General features: G+C 47.4%; 1 protein-coding gene across 1 annotated transcript; it reads right to left on the minus strand.

Annotated features, from left to right (window-relative positions):
- Positions 1-5,843: 5,843 nt before the first annotated feature.
- On the minus strand, positions 5,844-15,965 carry si:ch211-51c14.1 (protein kinase C and casein kinase substrate in neurons protein 3). The gene is made up of 10 exons (XM_068336958.1): positions 15,785-15,965; positions 13,635-13,702; positions 11,035-11,191; positions 10,729-10,964; positions 9,050-9,205; positions 7,480-7,655; positions 6,549-6,669; positions 6,376-6,446; positions 6,183-6,262; positions 5,844-6,064 (listed from the first exon to the last, which is right to left on the minus strand). The coding sequence occupies exons 2-10, from the start codon at positions 13,692-13,694 to the stop codon at positions 5,952-5,954; spliced, it is 1,170 nt and encodes a 389-aa protein (XP_068193059.1). The 5' UTR covers positions 13,695-13,702; positions 15,785-15,965; the 3' UTR covers positions 5,844-5,951.
- Positions 15,966-16,334: the final 369 nt, after the last annotated feature.

Genomic DNA, 16,334 nt, shown 5'->3' on the forward strand with positions numbered 1-16,334 from the left:
CCCCCACCTGCGAGAGCCCGTCGGACACGAGGGCGAAGCTTATCGGGCGACAGTCAGAGTTTCTCTCTCTCTTTCGACAAAGTGGAAGACGAAGGCAGGTGATGTGTTGGGTGGGGGTGGGGGTGGGGTGGGGGCGAGGATGATTCGGGACGGGACCTGCGTGAACGTCGCGGGAGCCGAAACCGGGTTTTTTGTTTTGCTACGCCTCACGTGTTTGGTTACTCAAGTTAATGAGCAGCAATTAGACGGCAGCCAATTAACTCTGGCCATCAGACTGAGACCGAGGGAGATGAAAAGAGGAGGCGAGGAGTGGGGGCTGATGGGTAAATGACCTGGGAATCACAGGCCTTGTAATCGCTTGAAGTGAGCCTTTGAATGCAAACGAGTAATGTGTGTGTGTGTGTGTGTGTGTTGTCACCAGGGGGCGCTGTGTAGGCCCGAGTCACTCCTAGCGCCCTACGTGACCATCTGGTTCCCAGCGTCGGGCCGGGTGCCGAACTGACGCTTAACTCTTTCCCTGCTGTCAAAACAAGACAGAAAAAAACAAGCCGGATTTTAAGCCGGTTGGCCTCGACATAATCCGGGATTTCAAACAATCGCACCGAGGGAATCGGGACACGTGAACGATTGATGACGGAACGACGGGTCTGCCGCGTGATTCGGACTCTTCGGCCCAGATTGTGTGAGCGCCTCGGGCGCTGGAGGGAAGATGGCAAACGGTTAATTTCTGCTGATGCATTGTTCCAGCTGAACCCCTGAGAGAGGCCCCCTCTCACTCACACACACACACTCAGACACACACACACACACACACACACACACACACACACACACACACACACCTTCAAACACACACTGTGCTGTCTCGCTTGCCATCCGTCTGACTAGCCCGCTGCCCTCCCTTTAATTAGGCTAATTGAAATGCGAGAATAACCATTTTCTTGATTGCCTATTATTTTTGGGGGGGGCAGGCAAACACACAAAAAAAAATCTTGCTTTTCTACGCAGAAGTCAAGAGAGGATATCTTACCTTTTTCCTCGGTTCAAACCAGGTTGCTTGGTGTGAATGAACCCGCCTGGAGGGGGTCGCTCTCCGGACGGCGACCCCATCTTTCGCCGTCACCCGCCGCCTCCATCGAGCGGGGGAGTCAAGAGGGATCTTCAAGGCATCCTTGAGATAAATTGTGAGAGACGGCCTGAGCTTAAGTGCTCTCGGCAGGTCTACAAGTGGTTGCGCACCTCGTCTTGTGTTCTCGCCTGCCTGTAAACCCCCCCAGCGGGCCCCAGTGTGGGCCCTTAGCTGTAACAGGGAGCCTCCCCGGGGCAACCTGGGCTTATCAAGAGCAAATGGAAAGGGAGAAGCACATCTGAAGCGAGGACCCAAGGTGTGTGTGTGTGTGTGTGTGTGTGTGTGTGTGTGTGTGTGTGTGTGTAGGTGTGTGTGTGTGTGTGTGTGTGTGTGTGTGTAGGTGTGTGTGCGAGAATGTTTGACAGCCTGAGAAAATGTTCATATGTTTCGTGTCTCCGTGATGAGGCGGTGAGTCATTCCCTCAACATCCTCACACACACACAAAGACATCCAGCCGGGCATGCAAACACACACACACACACACACACACACACACACACACACACACACACACACACACACACACACACACACACACACACACCGATTACTGACTAGACTGTGGTTGGATCACATGCTCATCATTAGCCCTGCAGGACCTAACATGCATCTCATGACATTGGTCATACGTGTTCACGAGACGCACACATTTGCCCCCCGGGGTGTGTGTTCATATGGGGGGGGGGGGCATTTCCTCGTTAACTTCTGGGAGTGTAATGAGTCGTTGAACCCGGTTCTGTGCTTCTGTTAATTATAACCCGGTTTCTGGAGCTCTCTCCATGGCAACCTGAACTTCTGCCTGTCGCCGTGTGAGCGATGAGGGAATAAAGACGTTCTCCCATCACGCCGCCACCCCTGCCTGCTTATTTCTGAACGTAAACAGGCCCACTGTGGGTCGGGCCGTTGATCTGTGAGCACCCTCTGCTGGAGGAGAGGGGAAACAGGAAATGGGCCACTGATGGACCCAAACAAGCAGGAAGCTGTTTGTGGTAAATAAGGAAGTGGGGTCAACAGTCCCGCGCTGGGAGTGGGCGTCGACATGTTGACCTCACAAGTCGGTAATCGACAGCTCTGTGGCGTCAATTTGAATATCATGAGCTCAGTGGTATGTAAATGAGCCGTTACCACTCATTACTGCCCTGGTAAAACAAGGGTCTGTTAATGGGGATGTGTTTATATCCCACCGACTGTATAAAAAGGAGCTGGAGCTAATGAATGTAAATGAAGATGGGTTCTGAGTGGAGGCGACCCAGTTCGCCCTGAAAAGCAGGATTGGAAAAGCCAAATTACAAAATGTAAAAAAAAAAATTATTAGCAGCAAAGTCATATACAGAATATGAAATATAAAAAGTTGCCGAGTCTCATCGTTTTTTTACTATCCCCTGTAAAACAACTGGAGCGCGACCACTCGCTAGCCTTCGACCGTATTGCCATGCCAACGGAAACTTCAAAAAGTGCCCTTTTACTTCACTCTTTTTTAAATCAAAATGATAAAGTGCCCTCCGGAGGTGTCATTCCACTGGATAAAATGTGACAAAGTGCCCTCGTGGGCGTCGTCCCGGTGGATAAAACATGATAATGTGGCCTCTAATGTGGCCCGATACGCGAGGCGGCGTGACTAAGTGCCCTCCGGAGCGCCCGGTTTAGTGTTCAGAACGGGGGCGAGGTGCCCTCAAGGGCATCCTTAGAGCGTAGACCAAAACACATAGAGTACATGCTAGGAAATTAGCTGGCCCTCGTTTGCCTGTAGATATTTAAATTATGAAAATACCCTGCATGGGTTTGCCGTAACTTTCTGGGTTGCCCTGGGGCAAACTGGGTTCGCCCCAGGAAAACAAATCAAACCCAGGTTGTTGGTAATTTTTTAATTAAGGAAAAAAACCAGGGTCGGTTTTGTCCTGAAATTTCTCTCTTATGTCCTTCAAGGAGAGAAATGAAATCCCTCGCGGGACGGGTGGGGTATTTATTGGTGTAAACCTCATTCTTTAAGGTTCGGTGGCCCAAAGCCAAGACGGAATAAAGTCCGACGCCGGGATATCGCTGCACTGCAGGAAACAAGCGTCCGGGTCATGGACTCCGTTCGTCTGCCCCCATAAATGTAATCTTCCACTTGTTGCGAGCAGGATGAAGGATGACTCGTGACACAGTGGCTTCTTCCTTCTCACCAATCCTCCTCCCACTTTTGGCCTTTCAGACATTTTTCTCACCGAAATGCATTTTTAGGTGTCCTGAGGTGTTCCCTCATTGTTGAACTTCTGTTTGACGGATTACTTCTAGCTAAACTTCCTCTTTCTCTCTGCACAGTGAGAAATTCCCTCGCTGCTCTTTGTTCTTTAGTTTTTACTGTGACTGAGTTCAAGGAAAGACTTTTGATTTTATGTCTGTTCATCCGACCGCTGTGATTCATTAGAGACGACGATTTAAAAGCAGTTAGAACAAGTTTCTATCTGAGGTGAAAAAAGAGGACAAGTTTGTTGATAGTTGTTTGTTTTTGGTTGACTAGTTGGTTGGATGGTTGGTTGGGTTGGTCGATTGTTTGGTTGGTTGGTTGGTTTGTTGATTGTTTAGTTATTTGTTGGTTGGTTTATTGACTGTTTGGTTGGTTGGTTGGTTTATTGTTCCTTCGGTTGACTGGTTGGTTGGGTGGTTGACAGGCCAGTTGACTGATTGAGTGGTTGCCTGGTTGCTTGATTGTTTGGTTGGTTTGTTGGTTGGTTTGTTGGTTTACTGACAGGTTGGTTGGTTAGTATTTGGTTTACAGTGTTTTGTTAGTTGGTTGGTTTACTGACAGGTTGGTTGCTGGTCGGTTGATTGACAGGTTGGTTGGTCAGTTGATTGACAGGTTGGTTGGTTGTTTTTTGGTTGACTGGTTGAGTGGTTAGTTGGTTGAACTGACAGGTTGGTTGGTTGGTTGGTTGGTTGGTTGGTTGGTACCTATAGGTTGCCACAACATCTTGTGCAGAAATGTAAAGCCCAACAGCAAACGTATGATCAAACTGTGAACCCGGTAACTATAACAACTGAACCCGACATGTTAAACCAGTTAAATCAGTTAAGTCGGTTAAACCAGTTAAATATGTAACTGCGTCTCCAAACGCGTCGGTCGACCACCGGCCGCCGTAGCTCAGAGACGTCGTCGTGTCAGACCAGGTTGAGTTCGGTAGAACAGCACAGATTCCCTCCAGACCTACATCATTATCTCCATGAAATCAGCAGCAACAGAGAAACCTTCACACACCTGTCTGATCACATTCACACACATACACACACACACACACACACACAACCCACTCACTGTGGAGCCGCCGTGTGGATTCATCACGCGCCGCTCGCCATTGGCTGGCAGCAACATCAACACCGGCGCTGGCTGACGGCCAATGAGGCGATGCTAGGCTACGTCTGATCAGGATGAAGAACAGCGTTTGACCTGGACACAGGTGTGTGTGTGTGTGTGTGTGTGTGTGTGTGTGTGTGTGTGTGTGTGTGTGTGTGTGTGTGTGTGTGTGTGTGTGTGTGTGTGTGTGTGTGTGTGTGTGTTGACAGATCTCTTATAACGTCCACAGGCAGGACTTCAGGGCACTAGTTGATGATAGATTCTCTCTCTCTGTCTCACACACACACACACACACACACGCACACGCACACGCACACGCACTTCCATTCTAAAATCCAATTCTACTTATTTTACCATTGAACACTTTCAGGTTTTATTTTGAAATGAAGTTTTAAATGTTTTCAAAAATACAGGCAGTTTTCAGAAGAGGCAAACAAAAAGAAGGTGAACAAGCGAACGAGTCTTTTCCTTTGGTAAAGATGCTCGCCACTAGAAGCGTCGTATATATAAAGTTCACTAACAGACAGGAGATATTACAGACAGGAAGTCTAACTGTTCCCCGTTCTCGTCTTAAAGGAACAGACACATTTTAGGAATTAAAATTTTTGAGGTCTTTGTCGCGCGTTAGCATCGTGACTCGCTAACTTTAGCTTGCTTTGGAGCTCCAAGGAGGTGTTGAGCTACCCTATAGCTCCAAATCGTATTTCCATAAAAATGTAACTGTTCCTTTAAACCATAAAATAAAAAAAACAGAAGAGAAATCAAGATAATAAAATCAACATCTATCAAAACTGCTTTGGATTAATTCTAATCACAGTTTTAGCGGCGCTTTCCTCATGCGTCGAGGGGCTTTGTGAGCATTTTATTACCTCCGCCAAGGAGATTAAATTTCCACCTGTATCCAATCGTTTGTTTGCAGGATTACGCCAGAAAAAAAAAGAAAAACTCCTCCGTAGATTTCTCAGAGATTAGTTGGCTGGATGGCGCCCGACCCCCTACGGAATCGTTTGCCTAATTACTCAAACATGAATTAATTTCGGTGAAACTTTACGGACATGTGTGCGAGCTAATCAGACGCGTGGGATTATTAAAGCTTGGCGGAGGTGTGTTCATTCTGAGTTCTAGTAATGAAGATGAATTGAGGTGCAAACCGACACCCCTCCTACACATGAAAGAGTAGTCCTGCCCCGCCCTCTTTAGCACCAAGTGGCTCGTTACGTCGCGTACCTGACGAGCGGAATTCGTTATAATCTTTACGTTAAAGCGTCGTTTATCATATGGCTTCAATAAAAGTGGTTTATGAATAATGTATATATTAAAACATTTGTCCACATCCTTCGAGAGATCATTATTTCTCCGTCTGCTACGTTACCCTGTTAGCACGATGATGTCATCGCCGCTAACACCTCAGGCTAACAGCTACTGGATGTTCATTACAGCGTGGCGGCGTTTCGATGTGAAACCAGGTTGTGACTTCCCGTCTCGACGCTAAACCACCACTTCGACGTAATTGGCCGGGTAAAGCCCCTCCCACCCGTCGTCCTTCACGCCCCGACACCAACCCTGATCGTCCTCGTCCTCGATCTTCAGAAACTCCTCACCTACGGGAAGACGGGGAGGATTTATTTTACATTAAAAAGCGACAAATGGATAAAAATCGCTCGTATCCACGCCGACCAGCTGTTTTAGAACGCAGGTTTGCTATTATGGGATGTTCACCTGCTTTAAACGACATCTCGTCCGTCTCCTGGCCGGCGTAGTCGTACAGCGCTCTCACCCTCACTCCTCCGATCATCACACTGTGGAGGGGGGAGAAAGAAGCGACAGAAGGGGGGAGACAGATGGAGGCGTGATCGTCATGGCGCCAGCAGCATCACATTGCCCCGGCGACCGTCTCTCAGATGTCACTCACCTCTTCTCTATCGTTCCTGTCTTTTCTACGTCTTTCTTCCCTTTTTTGGTTTTCTTCGGGGGCATCCATTCCTACAAATAAATAAATAAATAAAAACGGTTCAACCAAACTGACCTTCCTGGATGTGAGGCGGGGTGTGATCCCAGGTGAACCGGGGGGGTTGGGGAGGGTACCTGGAAGTGAGGCCAGTCGGTGGGCATTCCAGGTCCGTGAGTGTTTTTCCACCAGCGGAGGTCATCCTGCTCGTCGATGGCCGTCACCGTGTTGTGGAGCTCGTCGAAAACGGCCCTCGCACTAAAAGAGCGTCGTTTAAAAAAAAGGACCGCTAACTAGCTAGCAAAACACTATTCCCATCCCATAATATTATGTTATTATACAAAATAAAACACAAAAATTAACTGAAAATTCTGCTTCACTTCACCTGCTTATTAATCGTTAGCTTAGCTACGTTTAGCATGTGTATAGATAAAATTTTAGTATTTATGTAGGAATGAACCTGGTAGTTACTACATAAAAACTAACATTTGTGTGTCTGATCTAAAAGAGAAACTAGGGTGTGCTCTTAACGTCCCTTTGGGGATCAGACCAGTACACAAAATAAAAAATAAAATAAAAAAATAAAAACCACTTCACAGGTGAGCTGTATTCATTTTCATTTAACCACTCGTATGTCATTATGGTCATTATGTATTGAAGTTCATTTAAAGTTCTCATTAGCACATAATCCGCTTCCATCGCCAATCAAAGCATTTAAAGCAACACGTTTCACAACACTTAAGCAGATTAATTGATTTCTTATTTTTCCCCATCAATCCTAATACCCCCCCCCCCCCCCCCCCGTGGCACATGAAGGTTTTATCAAGTAATTACATTTCTGTCTTAACGGTTATTTCCTTTATTGGAGTAGAAGTGACTGACTGATGAACGGTCGTGTGTCAGGGAACAGCTTTTAATCAGGGCTTAAGTGAGTCACTTTATTGATTTTAACACACTCAGAGCTAAACAGACACCAGATGAACACAAATAAAATAATCTATTCCATCAACGCGCTAGCAGCGTTAAACGCTATCTGTCACGGCGCTAACTTGTCGTCCTGTGTCTCACCTCTCGTTGTTGGTGATGTCGAGGTGTTTGTGGATGGAGAGGAAGGCCTGTTTGAGGAAGACGATCCTCTTGCGCTCCTCATCCTGCGATTGGTCGAAAATGGACTCCATCTCCTCCATGTAGCGCGGGGCGTAGCGGTTCACCTCCTCCAGGACCTTCTCGTAGCGGCCGCGGTACTGAAAACATTAGCGTTGTTGCATTTAGACGTAAGAAGAGTTTGTCCTGACACCGCACCCCAAAGCGACAACAAGGCTAACGAGACATAAGAAAATTCATTTGAATTTCAACCCCCCCCCCCTCAGAGATCTTCTTCCTGTTTGAACTTCACCTCTGCCTTTTCCCTGCCTTCCATTGGCATCGCTTCGCTTCTTGGCGTCACAAACTGTGAAGCTGTAGTGTAGCTCGAAACAGGAGGCGTGTGCTAGCTGGTGAGTGTTCATGAGATCTTACCCCCTCGTAACAAGAAACACAAAAAACACAACGCTGTTGAAAAACCCCCGCTGGTGGTGAAAAGCTGCCTTTAATCACAGCAGGTGTTGGTTAAGTGTTCCAGTCTGAAATCATTTCAGCCCAGAGGTAACGAGCAAAAACCTTTTTAACCCTTTCAGGTCATTTCTTCATTTCGTGCAGCGGGAGACAGATTGAGGAAAACGGCGTTTCCACCTACGTCGTCAACCCTGTCGACATGGCAACCGCTGAGCTCCTTCATCAGGAGGTTAATGAACGAACGCGCAAAGGTCTTCCAACGTCATCCGTTTTTGACCAAATTGCTGACTTGCGATTGTCAAGCACCTCAAAGGTTGTTAAGATAATCAATCAAAGAGTTGCGTGAACAAATTCTCCTACGTCAGGCTAACAAAAGACAAAATCGGCAAGTCTTGGTATTCATGTCTTCCTGAAAACCAGATAAAAATGTTTATGTTGGCTTCAACAGCACGAACTGATGACTTCTAGAATTTTATAGATCACTATAAGAATAGTAAGCTGTTAGCTAGCAACACAATTTGTTTTGTTAGATTTAAACTTCCTTAAACTTAATTTATTTTGAGGAGAATATCTGTGTCCAAGACTATTCAAGACTACAAAAGGAAAGGTGTACAAAACTGTGGTGAGACCAGCGATGTTGTTTGGTCTAGAGACAGTGTCACTGAGGAAAAGACAGGAGACAGAGCTGGAGGTAGCAGAGTTGAAGATGCTGAGGTTCTCTCTGGGAGTGACCAGGAAGGATAGGATCAGGAATGAGTACATCAGAGGGACAGCACATGTTAGAGGTTCTGGAGATAAAGTCAGAGAGGACATGAAGGTAGTTGGTGTGAGAGAAGAGGATGCAGAAGACAGGGTTAGAGGGAGGACACTGATTGGCTGTGGCGACCCCTGAAGGGAAAAGCCAAAAGGAGAAGATCTGTGTTCAAGACTGTTGCACCAGGTACTTTATAGTAATTGAATGCTCCCATTGGAAACTGTCCAATCAACTATGTTCCAGGAAAGTTTGCCCCAACTCGCCTGAAGCTCCCGTCTCGGGGGGGGGGGGGTCTAGACTATTTCTATTGGACGAGCTAAACGGACAAACCTTCTCTGCCTCCATCTGAGCCAGCTGCCTGTCCTCGTGGATCTTCTTCTGCTTGTCGATGGCGACGTCCGGGTTTCCCTGAGTGTGGGTCTCCCTCTCGCGGGCGGCCTGCTCCTTACGGCTCACCTTGTGGTAGGCCCGCCTGGCCTTGTCCAGCTGAGGACCAGAGAACATGAGCTTTACCTTCATTTCATCAGTTCAGATGCAGCGAAAAGTGAAACCCGAGCCGACTGAAATGTGTCTGGCTGATTCACAGAATGTAAAGTGGTGCATTGGGTCCAAATATAGATCTTGTACTGGAGCCAGTGGCTTCATGAGGACCATTTGTCATGTAGCACTGGCTTTTATATCGACTACCTAAAGGGCCGTTATTTGTTTTTGACTTTGTTTTCGAATTTGAATGTACGACCGAGCTCAGAAATTTAAAGGTCTCCCGTTTGGGTCACGGAATTCCTGGATTGGATGGGAAAATGTGGGTTGGGAATGTGACCAATAGATGTTCCCAAAGACAAAATCTAAAATAGTGTCAGTCCTGATATGACCGAGGTAATATAGATCTGGGAAAGAACAGGAAACAGATATCCTAGTAGTCCAGAATTTCTAGGTTCTGTCCCAGTTAGCAAAGGCAGGTCCGAAATCTAACTGGCTGTTTAGTAGAATCTTTTTCGCTCTATTTACTCCCATTCATCGAGGAATTTAACATGAGCGCCCCCTGGGGGGGAACTAAAGCAAATTGAAACTTGCTTTGCTTCTATTTTTAATTTTTCTGCAATTCTTTGGAGCAACTTAGAACCAGAATTTCCTTCAGGATTAATAAGGTTTTTGTTATCTTAAAATTGTGTCCAATGGAATGAATCGGACATGAAGGCGCAAAACGTCGTAATTTTGTGAAACATTTAAAATTCATTTATTTTATGACATATAAAGAGACTTGTAGGATTAATAAAGTTTTTCTTGGGAATATACTTTTTGTTTTCATCTCTGTGGATTTGACATATTAAAGGTTCTATCGTTGAACTTGAAACAAAAATATATTAATGCAACTTAAATGTCAAACTGAGATCACAATCAGCCATCTTTTTTGGTTTTTACACAGTTTTTAAATAGTAACAGGAAGAAAGACGGTCGATGAGGAAATGTAACGAACGCTGCTTTTAAATTCAAGTTAGCATCTAAATGCTAGCGCTGGCGCTTAACCGTATGGAACCAGATACGGACCGAACATGTCGAGTGGCGTGTTGTTTGAATTTAAACATGATCATATCGACATATTCGAGCATCGTCGGGGAACTGGAGCGCCCCAGGACCGCCCCTTTTTGACCCCCGGATAACACACTTGACTTTAGCCTGAAGCTAACGCGGGCTGCAGCAGGTAGCCACTTCCTAAAATCACTGCCTTCTGAACAATTTGATTGGCTGTATTGAAATGAGGCACTCATGAAGACTTAGTCGTATAAAGTCAAGTTAATGCAAACCTTTTATCTGGAACTTCCTGACGGACCCATGATTTACGGGCAGCCGTTCGACCAAAACTTCAGTTTAATTCCAGTTTGACTTCATAACTTTAAATGCGACTCTATCATTCACCAGCAGTCTGGACTCATCCATATTTTATAAGCGTTCAGGCTGGAGCTTTTAATCATACAGGACCTGGACGGGAATCCAAAGAAGATTCAGACCTTTTTAAGCCGTTTGGCCCACGGCTTCTGGGCGCGTATGAAGCCCGTCTCCACGTCCTGGGACTCCTTAAAGCCGCCAAACAACTTCTTGTGGAAGGTGTCCTTCTGCCAGGTTCTGACCCGGTCTCCGTCCTCCAACACCAGGGAGCGACAGATGGAGGCGTGCAAGGAGGCCAGCCGGTCGGCGGAGGACAGGAAGCACTGCCAGGCCTTCAGGAGGGATCCGTAAAGAGGACCTGAGGACGTGGGCAACTTTTAGAAACCAACACCTCCCTACAGGTAGACCTCGATATCTTGGAGACTCACTGGAGTCCACCACGGGTTTCCACTTGTTGCTCCACTCGCCGAGCTGCTGGGCGTACTGCCGCTCCACTCGCGCTCGCTCCTGGAAACACGCCACGATGTCGTTACACGCCTGGAAGGAGTCTTCTGTTCGCCTCACGGTGCGCTGATAGTTCCCAGGCTGCAGACACACAAAGAGCCAGGAAGCTGTTGACGCCAAATAAACAGGACGAGGAGGAGGAGGCCAGTCAGACCCCACCCCCCTACCCCCCCCGACGCAAATATCCCATAATTATTGGATTGTGCAAAGAAGCGGTTGGTATTTGTACATGTGTCCAACGCCGTCTTTAGTTTCGGGCTGATTTGTTTGGGTTTCTCACCACATCAAACGAACCGAAGACCCGCAATCACGACGACACGACGGAGTCAAAGCAAACAAACCTTGACGCGCCAACGCAATCCGAACAAACAAGCCCCGCCCACCGCGGCATCGGTAGCCTTCAATTAAAAGATGTGGGACGTAAACACGACCCCCTCCTTCCTGTCAGCCGACGTTTAACGCGCTGACTCATCTAGTAGCCACCGGCGAGCTAGCGAGCATGCTAGCAACTACCTGAAATTGAAGTAACAAACAAAAATAAAACAAACATGTTGGATCGCTCCTTTAGCAATCGCACTTTTCCATTTTAGTGTTCAAGGGGGGCAAATGGAACTGAATGGAATGCGGCCGATTCAACACCTATGACTCTTCTTCTAATTGTCTTCCCCCCTTCCTGGGGAGGGACGAGGGTTACCTCCCCCTCTACATTTTACTAGCATCAAGTTTCCTGTCGTCTCCTCTGGTGGCGGCGACGGCGGCGGCGGAGACGAGGGGGTGTGGCCGTCGTAAAGCGCCAGACGGAGACGGGAAACGTCTGCAGCGACGCGTCCGAAGCGAGCGCGTTGTTTGTAGGTCTGGTTTTTGGAGATCGCTGCAATTTTCCTGGCTGCCGCTCAGCGCTCGCTCCGATTGGCTCTTCCTGTCAGGACACAGGCACTGACATGTTTAGACAGCTGGCCGAAAGTTTACGGACGCGATGAATGATGTCGCAGCGGTGACGCGCCGGTTGTAAAACAGAAATGAGAGCACGGGGGTTATTGTGTGGATTCTGATTGGTCGATCAGTTCGTGGTTCATTAAATGCAGGTGCATCAGAAAGGTCAAAAGGTCAAGGAAGTGACTACAACTTCTTCCTTTCCTCTGTTCAGTTTTAAAACATTTAAGCTCTTTTATTGATGTATTCCATGTATTTTACAAATGATCGCGTTCATCCGGCGCTCAATGTGCTTTTAATGACACCCCCCTCGGCCCCCCAGTTCCTCGTCCTCATTACTTTCTTTCTCTCTGTCCCTGTTGTGGTTTCGCGCTGATTCTCCTCACTCGTCTCAGAATTAAGCAGAAACAGCTGAGGAATCCGGATCGGAGGCCGACGGCGGCGGCGCTGCACAGACGCAGCCGGGCCAACGTTTGCGCCGCGCAAAAACCCGACACCAGAGAAAAACGTCCGGGCAACAAAGACGGAGGACAAGAAAATGGACAGAGTCCATCGCTAATTCAATTTCACAGGCAGCATAAAAGACCTTTTCCAGACTCTTACCAAACAGAGGGAGAGCTGGGAAACGCCAGCTGAAGTAGCGCAGCGTAGCATTAGTTCACATAGCAGAAGTGACGCTTCAGGAAACAACGGCTGCATTGTTAGCATCGGGATCAGAAGGTTTACACGTTTTAAAACAGAGCGCGGATAATAAAAAAAAAAAGGTGTATCCACAAAGACAATAATGTTTTGATTTAAATAAAAACATGTTTAGAACACGCCGTACAGTCACGACCACGGAAACCCCCAAGAAAACGATGATCGGCTAAAGCTATTTATTTATTTACGGTGGATTTATGAGAATTACATCCAAAAGCAAGACATTTTATTCTTTATTATTACCTTTTGACGTAGTGTTGTCACTTTAACTCGAAAAACGTGCAACGTAATTACGCGAGGACGACGCAGTCCGATCATCTCAACCTCGTCTGAAGCGATGAAGAAACGTTTAACAGACTTTAAACTTTAAACAGAGATGCAGGAAAATGTTTTGCTTTTTTTTTGGAGTGTTTTCTGTTAAATTTAGAAATACGTTTTTGTGTTTTAGGAAAGGCCTTGTGGTCCTCCTTTATGTTAGCGTGAAATGTCGTCTTGTTTGTACAGAAGCTGCCATCACGGCTGTAAACGAGTAAACAAACGCCCAGCTGCTGTTGTAAGGCAGAACAACAATTTGGGGGCAGTGAAACGCTTCCCCGGAGACGTGACCCTCGCGCTCGTCGGGCCGCTCCGTGGAGAAAACACAGATAATAAAACGCCTAATGAGCCGAGTCGTCACAAAAACAATCCCTCCCTGAGCGCCGTCGACCCCACGGCGGAGGTTCAGCGCCCGGCGGTTTGTGTTCTCGTCTAATTACGAAAGGATGGCCTTGTTCGCGCCGATACGTCTAAACTGTTGTGTCTGCCTGGGGCGGCGAGGTCGCGTCAGAGTCGCCGAGGGAGACGCCGCGTTTGTGGAACAAAGCGATACGACCAGACGCCAGCGTCGCCTCACCATCCAGAAGCTGCGGTTGTTGGCGTCCTCGGGGGCGTTGTCTGAAGGGGGCGTCGACATCTTGTTCTCTGGAAGAGGAAGGAGGTGGTTATTAGCTTAGCATCTCCGTGCATTTTAGTGCATATCTCAATACAATAACACAGTGATTATTATGGGTTGGGGGTTTTTTTTTTACATAACTTTAATATTTTTTGCTTAAAGCAGAAGTATTTCGACGCTTTGGCTATGTATCAAATTTAGCTTAATCTGCTATTTAGCCTGTAGTTAGCACGGCTCCAACAGGTGCTAGCAACTGTTTATTTAGCACACTTTTAAATCACCATTTTCACCATTAATTACATTAAGCTACTTTAACAACCACTGTCACCTATGGTTTTTTTTGGCTAGGCTAACAAGACAGCTAGCTAGTAGTTTTAGCCAGAAATCTTTAAACATCTAAAAACTAGCTAATTAATTAGGTTTAAAGGTCTAAACTTATTTTTATTGTTATGCTGATGATATTCAGGTCTATATTCTATTTAACAGCTTCATCCATCCACTCCTAGCTAGATTTAGCTCTTTATTTTAAAAATATGTACGGTTAGCTTTTAAAGCTAACGTAACATGATCTTCTCTTGCTTCAGATCGGACATTAAAATCGCATTTTCTGTGGATTCTGAAACAAAATTTTCCATCATCTCAAATCACTTCAGCTTTTCCACAGTCTTCCCAAGCATCCCCTTCACAACCACCCCCCACCCAACCCATCCCAACCCCCCCAGGGTGCCTCTGGATGGGAACGACTGCTCTGATGATTCCTATTTCGGGATCTGCGTTACTATTTGATACCCCGTCGGATAAATACCCGACGCGCCGGCCCGTTGCCGCGGCAGCTGTAGCTCATCGCTAACGCAGGATCGGAGGCTCTGCCCACCGATAAAATCTTGTATGGTAAACTTGAGGCTTAGGGGGGGTTACATTAAATCTGGGCATCTGCCAAAAATGCCTGAACAACATCCTCGGGTACGGAGTATCTTGTCCCAGCGTTCCCAGCGTGGAGATATCCAAAAATAAACTGGGAGCAAAGGTCGACACTTCCTGCCGTTTCTATTTTTTTCTTCTCTTAGTCGTGGATCTGCCTTTAAGCTAACCCCCCCCCCAAAAAAAGCACATTTGACGTGAAGTCGACCCTTTTTTTTTTTTTAACGTGACACTCCAGAAACTCCGGTTACTTCTTGAAACGCGCGGCGGTTTGCCTGTGGTTTGCCTCCAACCCTCAGTTCACGCAAATCTAAGCCCCGCCCACACTCAGGCCCTCCGGCCCCGCCCGTCTCCTCGTGGTTTATAGACCAGACAATTATCTGCTATGATTCTGTGTCGTATGTGTGTGTGTCACATGCTACACACACACACAACAACACGCCTCTGTCTTCCTCTGCTAGCCGCTAACGCTAACGCCACACGAGCCAGGAAGGAGAGGGGGCAGACAAATAATGAATCACCAGCCTTTTAACCTATGACCTCTACTTCCTGCCCCCCCCCCCATCACCACCACAACGCTCACACTCATAGGGGGGTGACGTTGGTCTCTCAGAAGGGGGTGTATAGCTGGGGGGGGGGGTCATTTTGCTGCCTCGTGTTTAATTATTTATTACATTCCTGCAAAACTTTTTACAACTTTTACAAAATTAATGTAAAATAATATAAACTCTTTGACCCCCCCCCCACCCCCACATGTCTTTCATGTTAAAGCACATGTGTGCTTCCATCCGGACCAGAACGCTGTGTGACTCACCCTCTGGAGGCTCAGCTGTGACACCCCCCCACCCCACCCCCCCACATGAGGCCTGCAGAATCTTCCAGGACCTTCAGGCGGTTCCGCGGAAAAAAAATAATAAAAAATTCTTCGTGTCGGAATCTAAAAATTCTAAATGTGCATCGAAAACTTTTGTGGAAAATGAAGCGAAACCAGGAGAGGAGCAACTCTTTCACCCCCCCCACCACCCCCACCACCACCACCACCACCACCCCCCCACCGTCCTGGTTTCATCTGTCACACATAACTCATCACACACACACACACACACACACACACACACACACACACACACACATCAGGCCTGTCTGCTTGTCTGCCCCCCCCCCCTTCCACCCCACTGCCCCCCCCTCACCTCTTGGTTCCTTTTGTCCGGCGGCTCAGAACTTCTCCCAGACTCCTCGGCTCCTCGTCCTCCGTCTCGCCTCCTCCAACCTGGATTTTCCACTCGTCCGGTCGGCGCTGCCGCTCCTGCTCTTCCCCTCCGTTTGTGTCAGATGAGTTGGCTTCTCCCTTTTTTTTTTTTTTTTTTTTTTTTTTACCCCTCCCTCATTCTCCTCCCTCCCTCTTGCCCCCCCCTCCCTCCCTCCCTCCCGCTCTTTTAGTCTCTCCCTCTTTCCGAAACAGCTGCAGGGATCTTCTGCTCTCCTGTCTTCACCTCCTTCCCGGTCGTCCCAGTTTTAAAGTCCTGATTTGATTTTTAAGGGACGACTTAGACGACTCAGACAACACGCGTGTGTGTGTGTGTGTGTGTGTGTGTGTGTGTGTGTGTGTGTGTGTGTGTGTGTTCCTTTATTATCCGTGTTTCACTCATTTCAAAAGAAATGCGATCAGGAGAACATCCCTCCCTCTCCTCTCGTCTTTCCACCCCTCAACGTTCCCTCGGGATCGGGTGGTAGGCCTGC

This window comes from Antennarius striatus, chromosome 16 (genome assembly GCF_040054535.1).
Source record: "Antennarius striatus isolate MH-2024 chromosome 16, ASM4005453v1, whole genome shotgun sequence".
NCBI lineage: Eukaryota > Metazoa > Chordata > Actinopteri > Lophiiformes > Antennariidae > Antennarius > Antennarius striatus.